This window comes from Camelus dromedarius, chromosome 14 (assembly GCF_036321535.1).
Source record: "Camelus dromedarius isolate mCamDro1 chromosome 14, mCamDro1.pat, whole genome shotgun sequence".
Taxonomy (NCBI): domain Eukaryota; kingdom Metazoa; phylum Chordata; class Mammalia; order Artiodactyla; family Camelidae; genus Camelus; species Camelus dromedarius.
The window spans coordinates 24,897,225-24,919,075 of record NC_087449.1 but is presented as its reverse complement, the minus strand read 5'-3'; the positions used below and the strand labels follow the sequence as shown (position 1 = coordinate 24,919,075).

The window sequence follows — 21,851 nt, the reverse complement described above, 5'->3', positions numbered from 1 at the left end:
AAGTGTTCTAACTGCCAGTGTGGCTGGATGCAGCTGGGGCACTCACTGTAGAGGAAGTCATAGATATGCTAAGACAAGGAAGAGTTTGTTAGGCAAAAAATAAAAGCAGGTTATTTTACATATACTACATGTGTCACAAGCTCAAACTCATTTGGCCATTCACATACAGGATAGAAAAGCATCTATTTTCACAACCCAGTATCTTTTCATCAACTATGATAGTACAAAGAGCATGAAATGTTCATTCCAAATCTCAAAAATAAATTCTACATTTATTCAACAAATACTTATTCAGCACGTATTACACATGAGGATCTGAAATAGCTGCCTAAAAGAATACAAAGATGAATAATTTGTGTCTGCTGCTGTCAAGATCTAAAAATGCTGATGAAACTGGGGCTATAGTGGAAAAGAAAATATACAGTTTTCTTAGTAAGAAGAAAATCAAAAGAACTTGATTCACTGTAAACAATGCAACTGTTCTTGGCTCACTTTCATTTCTCTAGGGTTCTCAGAGGTTGAACATCTACAGTGACAGCTGTGCTCCTACCCCATAAGTTAAAAATCTTCTTTCATGGAACTTACATTTATTAGTGTCCCACGAATCCTAAATGATAATGTGGGCAGTCAAGAACCTCCCCCGTCTGGCCTCAGTCTACTATTTCTGACTTATCTTGCATTGCTCTGGTTCACTGGCAACTCACCACTGCACCTCTGTTGAAGGACATTCTCCAACCTGAATTCTTCCCTATCCCCAGTCTAGACGCATTGACATTAACATTTTAACCACCTTACGGCATTCCTTCCTACCTCTGAACACCTACGCCTTTGAACTCCTATACCAATCTTCTAATAATTAGCACATGCCCTGCTCCTAAATATTGGCTGCAAAATGTTATCCCTTGGGGAGATTTAAAAATACTGACACCTGCCTGGTATCCCACCACGCAGATTATAATGTAATTGGAATGAGATTCAGTCTAAGCACTGGTATGTTTAAAAGCTCCCCAGGTGAGTGTAATATGCAGCCTAAGTGGAGAACTACTGCCAGAGTTTCTCAACAAAGATGGGAAGAATCATACAAATTAGAATCACTTGGGGAGTATTTTCAAACTATACGACAAACTCATACACTACCCATTACTTTCCACCTCCCTTATCTGGCCTTTCATTCTAAAGGAGAGGAATTAGAATCACAGATGCAAAAGTAGAGAAAAAGTATTTGTGCTTTGTTAGAGTACACTAGGTGATTCTGATCTCTCCTCTTCTTAAGTTCACTATTTCAAAATTTTATATATTCTTCTTATAGCCTCTAGATTATAAGTCTTATTCATCTTTGTATCTCTGGAGTGCCCAGCATATACCAAGTCCTCAAAAAATAAGACTTCAAGTAAACTCACTACTATCTGTACAGGAAGTAATTAAGTTAGAAATTTGGTTTAAAAGATCACATTAATTTCCTGTTTAGAGCTGCCAACCAGGTGATAACCAAAAAAGTCCATTTGAACCATATATGCAGAAAAGGAATATGAAGAACATTTCTTACCGGCATGGCATTGCTAGGATCCTCCCCATACATAAACTGGACTTTCACTGTTATATTTCTGGCAGAACCTTGACGGTTGGCAAAATTGAGACTCTGAGGGTATATGTAGAGAAGGTTTCTGTGAAGGCAATAGTATACATGACAGTGAACACATATCTAAAAACACTGTGCAACACTACTACACACCACAAAAGGAACAGATGAACAAATATTGAATTATTAGTATTTGCTAGCCACTATGCTATTTTCACATACAATGTTTTATTTGATCCTTAGAGTAATCATTCAAATAGACAGCAATCAAGTATATGCCCATTTTGCAGATGAAATGGGGCCCAGAAAAGTTAAGAGATTTTCACATACAACCAAGTAAGTTACAAAGCTAAAATCAGAATACAGTTCAGTCAAACTTCAAAATACATGTTCTTTCCTCTACAAGAGGCTTCTGGGAAATAAATGTCTGGACAGAAACATTATTAGAAGTTCAGAGATAATTCTCATATTACTTTAGTTCCTCCAAGCAGATATAACAGGATGACATTTATAAATGAGGCTTTTTGTAAATATATGATCAAAGTTTTAAGAGATAAAATATTCTACATTATCATTCAAAAACACATATGACAACATGGTAGGGGTAACAGTAATAGGCAGTTACTATGAGACAATCACATATTTGCTCTACAATTATTCACTTATGTCTGGTTTATGATCTTGCACCTTATACAACTTTCACAGTCCCTGCTGCCAACACAGAGAAGAGAAATCATTCAAGAAAAGGCGCCAAAGGAGAGGGCCAAAAGAAAGAAGAAGATTGAGAGTTACTTTACCTGAAGACTACTGCTTGATGAGAGCTGATGAACAAGACTTCAAGTATAATAAAACCCTCTAATCAACTGCTGGGACAATGAAAATAGGTCTAAGTTTTTTGGAAGGCGGTAGGGCACTACAGAAATTTTAAATGAACACATTCTTTGACCCAACAAACCCACCTCTAGTCTAAAGAGAGAACTGCATATATGTACAAATGGGTGTGTTCAAAGAAATTCATGACAATATTTTTTATATTGGGAAATAATTACAAATAATTATAAAGAAATATGATGTTCTTCAGTACTAGACTAATAAGATCTATTAAAAAGAATATACATTTTGGAGTCTCAAAAATAACAATGTACAGTAGTATTTATTAATGTATAAAGAGATACCCAGGATGTTGGGTGAAAAAAAACAGGTTCTAGAGCAGGATGTATAGCGACACTAACCTACTTACGAAAAATCATGAAGAAGCAATGGCTGAATACTTCCCTAATCTGAGGAAGGAAACAGACATCCAGATCCAGGAAGCCCAGAGAGTTCCAAATAAGATGAACTCAAAGAGACCTACACCAAGGCACATTATAATTAAAATGTCAAAAGTTAAAAACAAGAAGAGAATCTTAAAGGCAACAAGAGAAAAACTAGTTAAATAACAAAGGAACTCCCATAAGACTATCAGATTTTTCAGCAGAAACTTTGCAGACCAGAAGGGAGTTGCACAATATATACAAAGTACTGAAAGAGAAAAACTTTTAACCAAGAATACTCTACCTGGCAAAGCTATCATTTAGAATTAAGGAGAGATAAAAGAGTTTTCCAGACAAGCAAAAGCTAAAGCAGTTTGTCACCACTAAACTAGTTTTAAAAGAAATGTTATAGGGATTCCTTTAAGCTGAAAAGAAACAACACTAATTAGTAATAAGAAAACATATGAAAGAAAAAAATCTCACTAGAAAGGTAAATATATAGTGAAAGTAGTGGAATAATCACTTATAAAGCTAGTATGAAGGTTAAAAGACAAAAGCAGTAAATACAACTACAACAATTAGTTAAGGGATACACAAAATAAAGAGGCAAAATGTGACACCAAAAACAAAACATAGTAGGAGGAGTAAAAATGTAGAGCTTTAGAATGTGATCAATTTAAGTTGTTGTGACTTAAAATAGACTGCTATAGATATAAGTTGTTCCATGTAAACCTCATGGTACTCACAAAGCAAAAACCTATAGTAGACACACAAAAGATAACGAGAAAAGAATCTAAGTACACTGCTAAAGAAAGTCATTAAACCACAAAGACAGAGAACAAGAAAAGAAAAAAGAAACAGAGAGGAACTACAAACAGCCAGAAAGCAATGAAAAAAAGTCAATAAAAACATATCTATCAATCCTTACTTTAAATGTAAATGGATTGAATTTTCCAATCAAAAGACAAAGAGTAGCTTACTGGGTAAAAAAAAAAAAGGCCCATTTACATGCTGCTCACAAGAAACTCCCTCCAGAGATAAGGATACACACAGACTGAAAGTAAAGGGATGGAAAAAGATATTCCATGTAAATGGAAACCAAGAGAAAACCGAGGTAGCTTATATACATAGACATATACATACACCAGACAAAACAGACTTTAAAACAAAGACTGTAATAAGAGACAAAGAAGGGTATGACACTATGATAAAAAGGTCAATCCAACAAGAGGAAAATTGTGTGGGAGAGGGTGAGGAGGAGAGGAAGAATTGGATAAAGGGATATTTCTGAAATATTAATGATTAATAATGATGGCTCTGGTTTCATTTTTATATTTTTCTATTTCATTTGAATTTTTTACCATGAGAATATCTGATCTTTTTAATCAGGAAAAGTAATAAAGTAACTTCCATGACAAAAGGATGGGTACATATGACAATAAGCATATAATCTGAGAGTTACTAAAGAAATAGAGAATAGTCAGTTGTACTCAAAATAGTCAAAAGTGCACGAAGAATATATGGAAATGTTACTATGATTGGTCATTTTCCTAATCAAAAGAACTGATGAGTATGATTGAATAACCACTGAACTCATCAAATAAAATTTGTACAGGAAATATTTATTGATTCTGTACCAAATGTCAGGCACTGTGCTGTACACCAGGGAAATAAAGAAAGATTAAGAAGCCATTTCCTGATCTTGAGGAACACATAGTCTAATGGTACCAGAATATCTATAAACGAGACCATTTCAAAACATTGGAGCATTGTGAGAGAGGTATGTAGAAGCTATGGAAGGAAGAGGCTAGATTTTATTGACTGCATCCTGCAGCGACATTTAACATGTTCCTCTGTGTTTTCTACAAATTGAGAGTTTAATCTATAGCCTTGGTCATATTTAGGTTTAAATTTGGGGGGGCAAGATCATTTTATAAATGGTACTGTGTCCTTCTATTATTAGAAAAATGTTTGGCTGTTTCTCTTTCTGTGCAAATTATAGACAATGATGATCAATGCCTAAATCCATTAACTCATTAAGGGTTGCCAAAAGGTAATATTCTATCACTGCTTTAGCTGGAGTATATCTATTTAGAGCACTTTTAATTATCTACTATTTGCTTAGCCAGTGAACCATTATATGAGAGGCAAGAATAAATGCTTGATTCTTTTCCATGATTTGCCAGTTTTTAAAATAATCAGCTGGCACATTACATTCCTCTAAAAGGGATCAATTGTGTCTTTTTTCTTTTTTAGCATCACTTATAAACTCATGTACCAAACATACTAATGGGTTTCAATATTTTGCAGTTATTATCCTTATTGGTGTTAAAATTGTCCTGTCTTTGGCAAATAAAAAAGCCAATTCAAACTGACTCATGATTCCTTTTGATTCTGTTGTAATAGTCTTTGATGGCTTCTTACTATCTGTTACAACAAGATGTTCCAGGCTGTTATTGTACACTTCCTTCCCACACCTGGAATCAGCCATTTCTCCAAGGAGCTGTGGTTTTCTGAATGGGAAATGTTTATCCAGGCCACTCATTGTGGGTTACTCATTGTTTATAGGCCTTTTAAAGTAAAAAGAGGTGGGAGAAAATGCTTTTAACATAAAAAACATCCTGATTTCAAAGCGGTATTTCAAGTTCAAATTCAAAAATACAAGGTATTTATTTACTCTTTTCTATCTTGCATCTAGACATCATTTTTCCTATGCTGAGAACCATTCTCATGAACATCAACTATGAGAGAAGTAGAACATCACTTAATTACTCATTGTGTGGTATTCCAACAAAGGAGTCTTAATTTAAGGAACTCCAAACTATGCACCCGGAAGAGGATGAGCCTGCAAAGAAGAGTGATAAGGTACCCACAAAGAAGCAGAAGGAAAACCATGAGAGTACAGTAGCATGGAAGCCATGGGAAGAAATTATAAGTAGAATTAAAGAATTAAGTGTCAAAGGCTACTCAGGGACCAAATGAAGTAAGAACTGAAAAATGTCAACTAGATTTAGCAACATCAAAGTCACTGAAAATCTCAGGCTGAAAACAGACAAAAGCAGGTTCCAAGTAAGTAAAAGGTAAGAAAATGAAATAAATAAGTGAAATTCTGAAGAATGTAGCTGAGAAGGGGAGAAAGATAATGCAATATTTTAAGACAGAACATGGGGATTTTGGATGCTTTCTGAGATAGGAAAGGTTTGAGTTTGATTAAATCCTAATGAAAAGATTTCATTCGAGACAGAGTTTGTATAAACTAGAAGAAGAATGAAAGATTCCTGAAATGGTGAGAGAGAACAGGATCCAAAGTACATGGTAACAGGCAGGACTTAACTACGTTTATAATTCCTCACTGTAAGCAAACATTCATTAAGTATGCAGTATGCTAGATATGAGAATATAGAGGTAAAAGACAAAGTCCTTGATTTCATAGAATTCATGGTCTATCAGACAAGCAAATAATTATAATGTCATATGATAAACACTATGAACATAGTATGTCATTGGAGCCCACAAGAGAACTTGAGACTAAATTTCAGTGAGAAATTTGCAAGTAGGACAGACATACAAAATACATAGAAAACCAAAACACACCATGCTTTCTCTCACCTCTCAATTTCTGCACTGGGATTACTACTCTTAGCTTTGTGGACATGGATATGACTGGCTCTTTCCCAACTTTCAAGTCTCAGAAAGTCTCACTTTACCTCCCCACCATATCACTTTGTTATTACATTCACAACTCTTTAACAATCTGCTTAAGATAATCTTAAATTATCTTGCTTGTTTACATACTATTTCTTATTTATGGATCTTCCTTAATAGAGCCCAAATTCCATGTGGGCAAGGATCTTACCTATCTAATTAACTGCTATATTCCCAATGCCTAGAATAGTGCTTAATATAAATGAATGAATAATTGAATGAATAAATAGTACAGAATTCACACAAATATTTAGTTACTTAACTCTTCTGATGTTTGGATTCTAGGTTAAATGGGAATTAACTGAACATTAAGCTATGCTTGATTTCTAATGTAAAGCATTACAATTTTAAATTCAATTTGCCTCTGAAGGTGAAAGGCATACATTTAATCTAGATTCTTTTTCATTTGACTACTAGCTCCACTAATAAATTTCCACATAAACCCAGTAAATCTTTACACCTTACATTTATAATACTCCTTCAGAGGAATTTTAAATCAGCAGAGAGCAATAAAATAAAATTTTTTTTAAAAAATCAGCAGAGAAGGCAGATTAATAAAAAGTGTTGAGTTGTTGACAGCTGATTAGCCTTTTTTAAGGCTAAATTCATATTTGCCCCTTTCTCAAAGTAAATTCCAGATTAAATCAAAGTTTAAATAATAAAAATAAAACCATAAAAGTACTGGAAAGGCTTTATTATTTTATAGGTGAGGAAGGCATTTCTGAGAATGAGCCACAAAAGACATAAAAGACAAATTTTAAAGGCTCTACAGAGCAGGAGATACCATAAACATAAATGGAAGACAAAGGACAAACTGGAAAAACACTTCTTTGCTACATATACGACAAAGAGCATCCACCATATGTAAATAATTCCTAAATAGTCAGAAAGAGACAAAAAATGTGAGGAGTTTGATGGAGGAGGGGAACAACTTAGATATTACTCAGGTGATTCACAAAGAGAACAACATAGCCAGCAAAATAAACTAGATATATCTGCCTATTAGGTTTATCAGTATTTTTTGTTTTTATCATTCAAAGTATTGGTAAAAATTAATGGGAAAGAGGAATTCTCATATACCCTTGGTTAGGGATGTAAACTGGCACAGTCCTCTTAAAGGATAATCTAACAAGAGAAATGATAATTTGAAAGTCAACTTCTATAAAGTTATCATATGAAAATATTTATACACAAATATGAAGACATTTTCTATGCATATTGTTTGTAATCAGAAAATTGCAAACAACTTAAATGATCATTGATGGGGGATGATTAACTTAAGGTGCATCCAATAATAAAAGACTGTGCAGCCATTTAAAAGGATATGGTAAATCTATAGGCACTCATACGAAAATAAATTTTAAAATGTTAAGGTATTGAATCAATTTCTATATGTAACTTGAACTATATGTAATACATTCCCATTTGTGTTTTAAAAAATTATGTTTAGCTAGTTATACAAGGAAACTGGTGTGACAGACCTGAAAATATTAAGTGACAAGTCATAATTTTTACATATTACAGGTTTTTCAAATATCTGAGTTTCCACAATAAGCAATGATCACGTTGAGATGATAATTTTTGATATATTGGATCAAACAAAACATACTATTAAAATTAATTTCAACTATTTCTTTCCAGTTTTTTATGTATATAGCTCACACTATATTTCCATGGACAGTGCTGTTCTGGTCAAAGAGAGGAAAGGGGAGCTAATGTACCACTCTGGCATTATTTTTTTACTTTAGTTAATATAAACATTTCTATTTATAAATGTGTTTTTCTCAAATAGTTACTTCTAGAATCTTTCTGCCAAACATATTAATTCAAAAACAAATGATCACAGTTAAAAAGGAAGAAATGAATTAGGGGTACTATATTCAACAGATCCAAAATGCCTGTGTTTTATTTGTTAGGTCAAATCCCCTTAAGATTGCACAACCTGGGGAAGGATAAAGGAATTCACTTTGCTTAGAATTTAAACAAGGCTCCTAAATGTACTAAAATTCTATGTAGCTAAGAATATTTTGTATATTTGTTCCTAGAAACTAGGAATCCTTAGATTAGGGCCTAATTTTGCCTAATTTCTTATTTTGTTTGGCATAAAATTTAAAGTTTTTGTAACATGTTATACCTGATCAGGGTTCTACTTAAACAGGCAGAAGTTCAAGCAAAGATTAGATTCTGTATTTAACAATGTGTACTCAGATAGGAGGCATTAAGAGGTAGATGTAAAATCATTTACAAAATTACTACTTTCATTACATTTCCCACATTAACACTCTTCCACAGCTCTTAATTAGGCAAATTACTTATTTTAATTATATTCAATAAAATGTTAAACTACTCTAAGAAAAAAAAAATTCAGATATTTCTACCCAAAAACAGTGTACTCTAAACCAAGAACATGTGACCATTGTCTCTAATCTATCTGTTGGCATTACATATAAGGAATTATATAAATTGTGCAAAAAGTGTTAATATTCTAGTACAGTAACCAAAATAGAAGGAAATTCTTTCGCAGAACCTCTCTTTGAGTGTTCAGTTACTTTTACGTACTGGAAGGGACTACATTTCCAATTCCTTTCTCTAAAAAGAACCTCCTATATCAAAAGGGGTGAACAACTACAAGCAAATTTTGTGTTTGAAAAATTCCTATTTTAAGACCTGATTCATTTAATAAATATTATTTCTCCAACATGTAAAGCATTGTACTAAAATTGCACAGGATATAAAATAAAAACAGATATAGGTCTTGCCAATAAACAGCTTATAGTCCAATAGAGACAAGAAGCTGGTCCATCTCAATTCTCTCTCAGCTAGAAGGTGGATGAAATATCAGGATCAATAGTTTTAAGCCAGAAAAGTAGACAGTTTAGTTAGGAGAAGTTTCGAAATATGCCCTTCCTGGCCAATGATCACAACACTAACATACCACTTTTTGAAAGAGAGAAAAAATTCAAATTTCTTCACTAGTTTAACGTAACGGTTTTATAATTCTATAACATACCAGCAGTAATGGTAAGGTGAAAATGAAGAATAAGGAAAAATGTTTTGTTTTTCTTCTTCATTAGTGGAAGTATTTGTATATTTTCATTAACTTGCATTCTTTTTTTCTCTTACAAACAGAAATACATGGTTCAGTATTGGACACTTAGGAAAAAAACTATACACAGCCTAAACAAAAGACATAATTCCTTATAGTTACCAAGGTCCAAGAGACCAAATCTCAGAAAATCTAGATTTTAGCAAAATTTCCCAACTTACGTCATCTTAACATAAGATAATTTTTACCAATAAAATATTACAGTAATATTACATAAATCCATTAGAAATAATTATAAAAATAGCTAATATATAATACTGTGTATTCTTTACTATGTATCAGGTAGTGGTCTGAGTGCTTTAAAAATATTAATTTTTAATTTTTATATAACCCTATAAGGTAGATATTATCTTCACTTGACAGACGAGAAAACAGAGGTGCAGAAAAGCTAAGCAATTTGATCAAGGTACAGAAAAGCTACGTAATTTCACAGAGCTGAAGAACAGCAGAGCCAGGATCCCAATTCAGCCAGTCTCTCTCCAGAATCAAATTCTTAACCACCACAGTATACTACCTCTACTGTAATTATACTGCCCAAAAGCCCTTAATCCTAAATCATCAAAAGAAAAGGTCTCTATTTTACACCAGGAAGAAGCATTGCTAAGAATGGAAATTTAGAAATGGTTCATTTTGTAAAGTTTTGCTTGATAATTTACAATTTAAACTGAAATTCATTATGTTAAAATTTTTCTCTCTGCAAAAAAAGCTGTTGTCTTTATGAAAAATTTCTTTAGATAGGGCTGATTATACACACACACATTTAAAAGGTCATTTCATGGATATGATAAATGACATTCTGAATATTTTCTATTGGCCAGACACTGTTCTAAGTGCTTTACACATATTATTTCTTTTAATTCTCATAACTCTGTTAAGTATGTACATACTATAAATATTCCAACTCACAGATGAGGAGACTGAAGTATGGGGAGGTTAAGTAACTTGTCTAAGGCAGGATAGCTAGATCTGGGATTTGGACCCAGAACATAGTCTGATTACAAAGCCCACCCTCTTAAAAATTTTTATTATATTAATTTGTCAAGATAAGGCATTTTAAAAGGATTCATTATTTTCTCAAAAAGTTCTTAACATGAAGACTCAAGAAAAATAATCACTTATAATTTAACTGAAGCATTTGGGTTTTTTTCCTTTTAACACTAAAAAGCACAGTGGAACATTTATTTTTAAACATCCTATAAATTTTTTGGTTCTGTTAAATTTACATCATGAAAATTGTTACCAAGCTCACAGTCTTCAGAAAAATGTATAATGGGCATATAGTTTCTGACACTGGAAGTATTTAATTCTGGTTAAACTTAGAAAAATGCATAATCTACTGGTCTTTCAGTGGGCACAAGGAAAAGAGGCTAGGACTTAGAGACATAGACTATTATGGAGAAAAAGGGTGGGATATATTTTAACATAGGGAATTTTGTGATAATACACTAATATGGCTAAGACAAATCATCTGAAACAAAAAGTATACTAATAAATAATTATAGTGACAAATAATAAGGAATATATAATCATGTTAGCTTACACAGAGTACCATGGGAATGCGGCACTGAGAGCCATCAATACCGCCTGAAGAAGTAGAGGAAGGCTTCACAGAGAAGGCATTCTTTTTTAATGGATCACTGTTTCCCAAAAAAACTAAAATACAATTTGGGAAATGTATACTTAATTCATTACATTTTCCTCAGCTTTAATGACAAATTTATCAGTTAAAAGAGTTTGGTGTTTACTTCTAAATCTCTTTAAAAATCATGACAGTACTAAGTGAAGTAAGCCAGGAAAAAAAAAAAGAAAAATACCATATGATATCACTTATATGTGGAATCTAAAAAATGACACAAGTGAATTTATTTACAAAACAGAAACAGACTCTCAGACAAAAAAAAACAAAAACCAAACTTACAGTTACCATGTGAGGAAGAGAGGGTGGGGAGGGATAAATTGAGAGTTTGAGATTTGCAGATACTAACTATGAAATATAAAATAAAATAAAGTCCTACTATATAGCACAGAGAACTACATTCAATACTTTGTAATAGTCTATAATGAAAAAAAATATGAAAAGGAATATATATATATATATTATATATATATATATATATAAAACTGAATCACTATGCTGTACACCGGAAATGAACACATTGTAAATTGACTATACTTCAATTAAAAAATAATAAAATAAATAAAAATAAAAATCATGACAAATTAAGATGAGTTTTAAAAATAGATAGATCTCATAACACTAAAAGTGCAGTTTGTAATATAGCAAAATTAAATACAGTAACAATTTTAAATGACCTATTAAGTTCATCGCTCATTTCTTTGATTTTGTTTAGCATTGATCTAACTCATGTGGAAGGTTACATTCCCACAAGTTTACACAGCTTAATGATTAACTATATTCACCTGCCAACCTTACTGTTTATGTGGCAAAGTATTTTATAAAGAGTTTAAAAGTCTAGGTCTGCTTGGAGGAAAAAACTAATTACAAATTGCTTGAAACTGAATAATTTAGATAAAAATGTACACTATTAAGCTCTTTCTTTTTATTGCTCCTCTAGTTATTTCTTCCAGAATTGACCAAGACTATTCATCAATTGATTCTGTATCTCCAGAACCAAAATCAAGATTTGCTATGTTAGATGATGTAAAAATTTTAGCCAATGGCCTACTTCAGTTAGGACATGGTCTTAAAGACTTTGTTCATAAGACTAAGGGCCAAATTAATGACATATTTCAAAAACTCAACATATTTGATCAGTCTTTTTATGACTTATCACTGCAAACCAATGAAATCAAAGAAGAAGAAAAGGAACTTAGAAGAACTACATCCAAACTGCAAATCAAAAATGAAGAAGTAAAGAATATGTCAGTTGAACTCAACTCAAAATTTGAAAGTCTTCTTGAAGAAAAAATTCTGCTTCAACAAAAAGTGAGATATTTGGAGGACCAATTAATCAATTTAATTAAAAATCAACCTGAAACTCAAGAACACCCAGAAGTAACTTTACTTAAAGTAAGTAGAAACCAAAGAGTTCATAATTATGTTTTCCATGTGGATCTTTCAAAAAAATATTTAACGACATGCCACTTGAAATACTTTGTTGAACTGTTTAAATACTATATTTTTCTTATGAAAAAAAGCCTCCAGGAAATAAAATTTCTGATAATAATTTCAAGTTGGTTTTTACGTTTCCCTTACATTATTTATGAAAATAACTAACCTTAGCATTTCAGATGAAAATTACAAATCAGTGAAGTAATAAAATTTAGAAAACTAAATTATTACAGTATTACAAATTACTGGAGGCAAGTATAAAGCTAAAGGAATATAACTATTCTCCCATGTTTAAAATGTTTAAAAGTAATTTAGTAAATGGAAAAGATTAAAATACTGGCTTCTTTTTTTTTTCATTTAACTATAGTAATTTAAAGTTCAGGAAATCAGATTTTAGAGATGATACATTTTAAATAAAATATAAAAGTATGCACTATGTGAAAGAAGCATACAAGGGAAACATGTTTGCCAATACTCATTTTTGTAATGCATTATTAGTTTAAGAAATTTGGATTATGATAATGCTATAGGAAATAAAAAAAGTCTAATTTAACAAAAAAGAAAGAAGAAACTTTTAACCAACCTACAATCTATGTCCAGACTTTCATAGAACAGCAAGATAATAGCATCAAAGACCTTCTTCAGATCGTGGAAGAACAATACAGACAACTAAATCAACAGCATAGTCAAATAAAAGAAATAGAAAATCAGGTAAGCCAAATTTTAACGGTATGTACAATCTTTTACATAAAATTTAGTTTTATGAAAACATTGGACCCTAAAATTATTTAAAATAATTATAGTTGGGACAGTGAATAAAAGGATCACATAAACGTGATTGTTAAGTTTGCAGACTCTAAAGCTAATAAACTACCTGGATTTGAATTTTGGCTCTAAAACTTTTGTGTGACCTTGAATAATACTTAATAATACTTAAGAATTCTCTCAGTTTCCTCATGTAGTCTATGTAGATAATAACAGAATCTGTCTTATAAGATTGTTGTGAGAAAAAAAGAATTAATTCATGCACAATATGTCCTCAATACAGCAAAGTGATTTGATTAAAATTTAAATTATGTCTCTCCTTGTTCAAAACCCCACAATGGCTTCCCATCTCTCTCACTGTGGCCCGTAAGACCCCAATGACCTTTAATCATGTCACTGACTTCATCTGCTCCACTCTCGTCACACTGGCCTTTTCACGGTTACTCAAACACATCAAACACGCTATCTCAGGGCCTTTGACCTTGTTGCTCCCTGTCTGGAATGCTCTTCTCCCTGGTGTGCACATGGCCCACTCTTATTCCCTTTAGGTCTTTCTAAAACACAAAATTCTCAAAGAAGCCTTCCCATGGAACTTAATCAGAAATTATAATCCCCCACACCCATGCTTAAAACCTGCTACCTCCTTTATTACTCTCTTCTTTTCCTTACCACTTCTATTTAACATAACGTATATTTCAGTTATTTATGCTGTCTGTCCCTGCACTAAAATGTAAGCTCCATGAGTTACTTTTTAAAACTGCCATAGCCCCAGAATATAGAATACTGTCTGACACATAGGAGGCATTTAATACATACTGAATTAATAAAGGTAATGATTTAGAATTTAGAATAAAGCTATGTCAGACACTGAGCATTCCTATATATAGTACCACAGTTCAAAAATATTAATCAGTAACACTACTAAACAGTCATTCAAGAGGGTTTTAAAAATAGACTCGAAGAAACTGGTTAAAAAATAAAAAAGACGCCAAGCACTATAAAACAAGTATTATTACCAATTTGCACTAAATGAACACATCGTTACATGTTTCAGTAATTTTATGACTCATAATTTTAGTAGGTTATTGTTGCTACTTTATGACTCATTATTTAGTAGGTTATTATTACTAATTGTCAAAAAATGTTTTTTTGCCAGCTAGTTTTGATTTCTGTAATTTCCTTCTTACTATAAGTATTATGATTAAATTAACCTGCTTACAAAAGCAAAATATCACTATTGTAAAATGATACACATCCTGTCTAATAAAATGTATGAAGAATTCAAAACAATGAATTTCTAAGTTGGAAGAAGCCTTAGATCATTTGATTCAAGTTCCTCAAATTTAAACTAAGAAACCAAAACTTTGAAGTTACGTGACTGTAAGATCACACAGTTACTTAGAAGAAAAGACTAATGCTCCAAAAGTGAACTTTACAACAGAGCCTTACGAATCAGATGCTAGGAAATACTACTTACGCTGACATCAAAAAATTAACACTAATAACACAAGATATTACATACTCTGCTTTTCTCAACCCATAAGTAAGAAAAGCTATCAGTCAATAAATTACAAATCCAGCACAACAGACAATTAAATATGGAGTATACTGAAAGTAAACAAATAAATCTGCCAATTTGTTACCTCTACAGATATGTTTACATGTCAAAAACTATCAAGAAAGCAGCCTCATTTAAATTATATGCCATGTCTTAAAACCTACAACTAAGAATTATTAAATTTAAAATCGCCCTATGTCACTGAATAGAATATACATTATATTCATATAAATAAATATAACATATTAAAATATTCTAAACAAAGTTTCTGCTTTTGGTCTTGCTGCTTTTTGACCAATTTCTGTTTTTTGCTTTGTTCTATTTTACTGAACTTATTAAATAATGTGCCTGATTAAGTATTTTGAGGACAGGAAGAATGTACAATATGTATAGCATTGTTTATCCCTCTTAACGTTGAAAGCAATAACATATTATCAACTAAAAGATGCATATAAGTTGTATATTTAATATCCTCACTCAGATTCCTGTAATTGTATATTCAGTACCATTTTTAAAAGTAGATTTATATTCTTTTATCAGTTAAGAAGAACTGGTATTCAAGAATTCACAAAAAATTATCTTTCTTCTAAACCAAGAGTACCAAGAACTACTCCCTCTCTTCATCTGAATGAAACAAAAAATGTAAAATATGATGGTAAGATTCTTTGGTGGGTTTCCTTCTTGAAGCCATTATCATCAAATTTTTCTTCTATCTCTGACATTTCAATCAAAAATCCCTATTCTCAGGGACTGTTCTAGATTAAAAGAAAGTAAAGACATAAATCCACCAAATAAAACATATCAGCCTAAATTGGATCTTGGTGATTTTTTTTAAACCCTATAAAACATATTCTTAAGACAATCAGGGAAATATGAATATAGATTTGATTTTAGATAATAGGGGATTATTGTTATTTTTCTTAGATTTAATTATGGTATTACACTTATGAAAGTATAATCTCATGTTTAAGAGATGCATACTAAAATGTCTAAGATGTTAAGGGTCACGATGTTTGAAAATTACTTTCAAATAGTACAGCAAAGTATGTACTTGTATTTATGTTTATAAAGCAAATATGGCAAAAAGTTAACAATTGTTAAATATAGATAGAAAGATTGGCATTCTCTTCTACTTTCCATAAATAAAGACGGGGGGACAAAGTCTCCATTCCCAAATAAGCTTCTGCAAAATGTTATTCTTTTAAAATGTAATCCATAGAGAAAAAAAGGATTCTGTTAGTTTCCTCCATGTATGTTCACTCTTTCCACATGTATCTGTTGACTACCTGCTATGCACCAAGCAGCGTACTAATATATCATATGTGGTATTTTATTTATGGCCTTCTGTTATCTAGGAAAAAAAGTCTTAAAATTCTCATTCATTTTGTCGCTTTTCTTAAAAAGAAATCAGTTTGGTAGTAACTATTTTGATATTCTTTGCATAACATGCCACCTAATAAAAATGCTCTAGTATAAATTACTTTTTCAATAACACATTACTGAAAAAGGCTAATGGCTACATTCACCACAATTTCATAAAATGTCAAGTAAAATCTCAAGCTCTAAAGATAGCATTTATTACTGTATCTTACATAATATTTTGTTGATTCTAGCCATTCCTGCTGACTGTACCACCATTTACAACAGAGGCGAACATACAAGTGGTATCTATTCCATTAGACCCAGCAACTCCCAAGTCTTTAATGTCTACTGTGATGTTATATCAGGTAAACTAGCCTAAGGAGAAAACAGACAGCAGCTCAGGTTACTCACTACCTATTAGTAAAACTAATTCTATTATCTTTGTTCTGAATATATATAAGATGAAATATATATAACACAAGTAGCTATATAGATCTAGTACTTATATCTGTCTTGTTTATTTATGTATTTATTTAGGCATTTACTCAATATTCTCCATCTTCTTCCATAAAATAATCTGAAATGACTGTTGTCAATAAGTTTATTAAGACAAATTCATTAGTTGCCCTTCACTTCTCAGTGTCATAATAAATAATAAAATGTTATTACCATAACAACATTAATAATTACCTTAACAGCCACTAATTAAAACTAAACCAAAATAGTATTTTGTTACATAGATTAGCATCAGTCTACAAAAAATACATAATCTGTTCACTATATTCAGGTACTTCATGGACATTAATTCAACATCGAATAGATGGATCACAAAACTTCAATGAAACTTGGGAAAACTACAAATATGGTTTTGGGAGCCTTGATGGTAAGGTGACTTCATACATTCCTTCATTCACTTGTTAACTTAAAAATATTTAAGAACCTATTATGGACAGGGCATTAGAAATGTAATAATGAATAATAGTCCCAGCCTTCATAGAACTTATTTATAATCACATATTTGTAAGTAATTGAACTTATTACAAGTGTATTTATTTGAATAATACTTTTCACAATTACATGTCTGTTCTATGTATACTTATCACAATTTAATTTGATGGCTTCTGATTATCATAACTATAATTATTAAAGACAATTCTGATTAAGTGCTATGTGCACTGAGTAAGTGGTAAATGCTATGAATTAGCTACAAGGAAAACCATCTTTATCACTGGTCACTCTACTTTCTTATTAACATTTTAGATATCAACTATTTGGAGGTTGGAAGGCACAAGGAAGCTATCAGATGTACAGTACAAAATGGTTTGATTTCAATTATTTAACTATTATAAATGTATACCAGACATTGTGTGGTTTAACATACATTTAGTTAACTCAATGCAAATTATTATATTTTGATTACAAAATAAATAAGATAAAAATAAAATAAGCAAAATAAAAGTAAATGATAGATTTAAAATCTAAAAAGCACATTATAAGAATCCATGAATGAAAAAAAACTAATAACAAATATATTGAAAGAAAAAAAATCCATGATGTACATGTACTCATTCATAAAGGGGATAACATCCATTATTATGCCAAATTTTTACACATTAATTATTATTTGACCACTTAAACAATGTGCATTCAAACTACCAGTTAAATCCCTAACTAAATGGTAAAATCAGTAATATGTTTTTAGCTCCAAATCTTCTTCTAAGAGTAAGAGTCCAGAGTACTCATTTATTTCTATAAGAAAGTAAGCCATTTTTATTTTTCAGTCCTTAAAATGAAGTCTAATTCAACAACAGTAAGAAAATTTTGACTTTTTTCTTCAAATATTTTAATAAAACGGATAAAGAGAGATTGTGATAGAGATCTATTTGTATTTGTTTTTAATTCCAAATGAAAAAATAAAGTTTTTAATTATACAGAAAAGTTACTAAGAATTATGCTTTTTAATTTAAAATGTTTTTTTACTTTATTTCCTTTTTTCTCAATTAAAACATATATATCATGCAAATATCAAAGGCCAAGACTATATTTGAGGAAAATGACATTATTATCCAAGTCTCTGGAAATACTCAACAAATCTCTTGATAGTATATGAGTATTAATAAATAGCTGATAGTAAAGCTAGTATATATAAGGACCCAGAAGTGAGAAAATACGCTACCAATGACTAGACCTAAAAATACCTGTAATGGTCTAATACGTTTCACCTGTGAAATATGCCTGATAATATCCATTTTAGAAAGGCTAATCAGACCTTAGGTAGGCCTATTAATATTTTAACATTTTGTAAATATAACTGTCTCCAATAAAATTATTTTAAAAAGAAATATTTTAAGAGACTAAAATAACAAAGGGATTTGAGACTAAAACAGTTCATCTACTTACACCAAAAAAAAATCACTCTCAAAAAAAAAAAATGGTCAGTGTCTAATCCACAGACTTTTACAACTTTTCTTTTCAGGAGAATTTTGGCTGGGTCTAGAGAAGATACACTCTATAGTAAAACAATCTACTTACATCTTACGAATTGAGCTAGAAGACTGGAAAAACAACAAGCATTATATTGAATATTCTTTTCACTTGGGAGATCATGAAACCAACTACACACTACACCTAGTTGAGATTACTGGCAATGTCCCCAACGCACTCCCAGAGCACAAAGATTTGATGTTTTCTACTTGGGATCACAAAGCAAAAGGACACTCGAACTGTCCAGAAAGTTATTCAGGTATCCTTTTCCTAATATCAATATTTTATTTTCTTATCTTCAAAATATCTTCTCAAAGTATTAGCTAATATCTTTCAATGTCAACTCTTTAAAATCTGAATCCAAAATCAGCATTTCTCTACAGGTAAACATCTCTTCATATAGTGTTAATCTGATTCTAATACAACTATGTATTTTACCTCTAATCTTCCTTAGATGTTTCATTTTTGCTAGGGTTTATGAGACTAATATAGATTATTTAAAAGTGAAATACATGCATACAACACTGTCATATTTATAAGAACCAAAGAGACATTCATGGGAAATATAATAACAGTAACCACAAATGAGTTTGCATCCATTAAATTGCATATCTATCTTTTTTAGGAGGCTGGTGGTGCCACGATGTATGTGGGGAAAACAATCTAAATGGTAAATATAACAAGCAAAAAGCAAAAACTAAGCAGGAGAGAAGAGGAATATGCTGGAAGTCTCAAAATGGAAGGTTATACTCTATCAAATCAACCAAAATGTTGATCCATCCAACAGATTCAGGAAGTTCTGAATTAACTGAGGCAAATTAAAAAGTCAATAAATTAAATATTAAACTCACCCCCAAATTACTGTGGTTTAATAACCTGGTATTAAATCTCTAATAGAAGGCTTCAAAAATAAACTCTTTATATTAAAGTCACTACCAACTTAATATTAAACGTAACACATCACCTCAAAGAACACCATTTACCTTTTGCAATTAAAATTATGATGTTACTTATTCATATACTTTATGATATGCAAATCAATTTTAGATGGTCACAATCTGTATTTTAACCAATGGGTGAATTTTTAAATAACTTTTTTAAATCAAAAACTTAGAAAGAGACTTTTTATTTTTAAAGTCATCATGTGGGCTAATTTCATAACTTCCCCAGTTTAAAAACTTTTTTCTGGTTAATATTCTAAACTTGAATAAATATAAAGGACTGATAATTATATAATTCTTAAATGCTGTAATACCAATTTCAAAACTAAAATTCAGTCAGTTCAGAGTACATGTGACAATCTGTAATATAAACTGCTAAACTGATGCTTCATTTTGCTACAAAATAATTTGGAGTAAATGGATGATTTATTTATGAAGCTAAATGAAGTGGAATGGAATACTGTATTGAAATAGGTTCACAGTCTTAAACAAGTACAGTAGATCATGATTACTAAGTCATATTGACTTCAAATATCTATCAGCTATCGCTGTAACTCATGAGTTAACTTATCTATAATGTATACATGTTATATATTTTAACACAATATTATGAAAACAAATAATTTTAAAGGGATCTTGTCAGACTACAGTAAGAATGAGTGTACTTGTGGCATCAAGTTAAAGTTTAATAATTTATTCCCCTGGGATGTGGTGTGAGTCTAATACTTATGTGTAGGCTTTCAAACAGAATTAAGAATCATAACAAGTTACTGAATGCTTAAAAAGCCTGAGAGGTGTTTATGTATGTTTCCAAATTCAATAAAGATTCAGTTCCCTAAATTATAGAAATTTAAATTCTTGTTTTTATTGACATCCAATAGAAGTGTGATTCTGTTATTTCTAATTTAAACAATTTAAATTCTAAATCCTTAAGGACTGTTATATGCAAGTCTTTTGACCATAATATCACTTATCAGTATTTATTTCTAAGTAAGTTTTTAAAGAAACTACCAAAGATAAATAAAATCTTGAATTAAATACAGTTTTTAAAGAAAACAGTGCCCAAGTTATATAGTAACTCATCATAGTCAAAACTCAGCATTATGTATTTTACATTACCCAACATATGTCATTTATTTTTAATATATAACACATGTAAATATATATGATCTATGTGGATCCTTCATAAAGATTTTGTTCCAAAAATTACAAAAGAAAAAGGCAAGAATAAGTTTTAGTTTTCAGAACCACATCCAAGCTGTCAAAATTCACTTTTTAGAGCCAGAATGCCAAAACAGCTTTTTTCCCCGAAAAAACAGGACTCTTTCAAATGCAAAGTAACACATTATTTAATATACCAATTGTTTTCTCTTTTTGTATTCTAATCTTTTATAATTCTCACACAATATGTTTTATTTTGTTCCTTTTAGGAGTACTAAGTTTTTTCTGCATTTAAAGCTCAGATTGAGAGAATTTGGGGATAGAGGATTTTTTTCTTTATGGTTCACAAACTTGTGTCCTTCTGTTCTCACTAATTTGCCAAAAGTACTCTAACTGTATCACTAATACAACTGTCAAATCTAGTGGCCTCTTAGTTCACATTCCCTTTGGTTTCTTTACTACTTATTAGTAAGATTCCTTTCTCAAATTCGACCTTCATTTTGCTTGCACAATACTACTACACTCTGGGATTATCTCTAACTTGAATCCACCTTTAAAGCTATATTCCCTCCTAGTGTTGAGCACTGTGGACCAATGTACAATATTCAATCATCTCTTCTACTCTGATCGTCAGAAATTCTTTCTACTCATGGACTCATCTGTTTTCCATGAATTAAGTTCCCAAATCTACATACTATTCCCAAATTTTTCTCCAGTTCCCCTTCTTCCATTGCCTACCTTTCATCTCTCCTTTTGATATCCTATAGCATCCTCAAATTCAACTTATCAAATAACAAATTCATCAATACCTTACTGCTTCTGCTGGTCCTTTCTCCCTTTCACCTTACCACGATCTCCTTTTTC

General features: G+C 31.2%; 2 protein-coding genes across 5 annotated transcripts in view; one reads left to right on the top strand and one right to left on the bottom strand.

Moving 5' to 3' along the window:
* DOCK7 (dedicator of cytokinesis 7) overlaps positions 1–21,851 on the bottom strand; it is a 178,818-nt gene that overhangs the window by 93,430 nt on the left and 63,537 nt on the right. For all 4 annotated transcript variants that reach the window (XM_031465267.2, XM_031465272.2, XM_031465268.2 and 1 more), the window contains exon 15: positions 1,547–1,664. In XM_031465267.2, the coding sequence (XP_031321127.1) occupies positions 1,547–1,664 (118 nt within the window). The remainder of the gene's footprint in view (positions 1–1,546; positions 1,665–21,851) is intronic.
* On the top strand, positions 12,180–19,707 carry ANGPTL3 (angiopoietin like 3). Its single transcript, XM_031465278.2, has 7 exons — positions 12,180–12,674; positions 13,317–13,427; positions 15,580–15,694; positions 16,653–16,766; positions 17,189–17,284; positions 18,878–19,144; positions 19,511–19,707. Exons 1-7 carry the CDS (start codon positions 12,180–12,182, stop codon positions 19,705–19,707), a joined length of 1,395 nt encoding a protein of 464 aa, XP_031321138.1.

What these genes read in the sequence shown, in the direction of transcription:
- ANGPTL3 (XM_031465278.2), top strand. Translation starts at nt 12,180, where the DNA reads ATGTACACTATTAAGCTCTTTCTTTTTATTGCTCCTCTAGTTATTTCT. An exon ending in CAGAAGTAACTTTACTTAAA is followed by an intron (nt 12,675 to 13,316) that starts GTAAGTAGAAAC and finishes ATCTATGTCCAG; the next exon opens with ACTTTCATAGAACAGCAAGA. An exon ending in TAAAAGAAATAGAAAATCAG is followed by an intron (nt 13,428 to 15,579) that starts GTAAGCCAAATT and finishes TTCTTTTATCAG; the next exon opens with TTAAGAAGAACTGGTATTCA.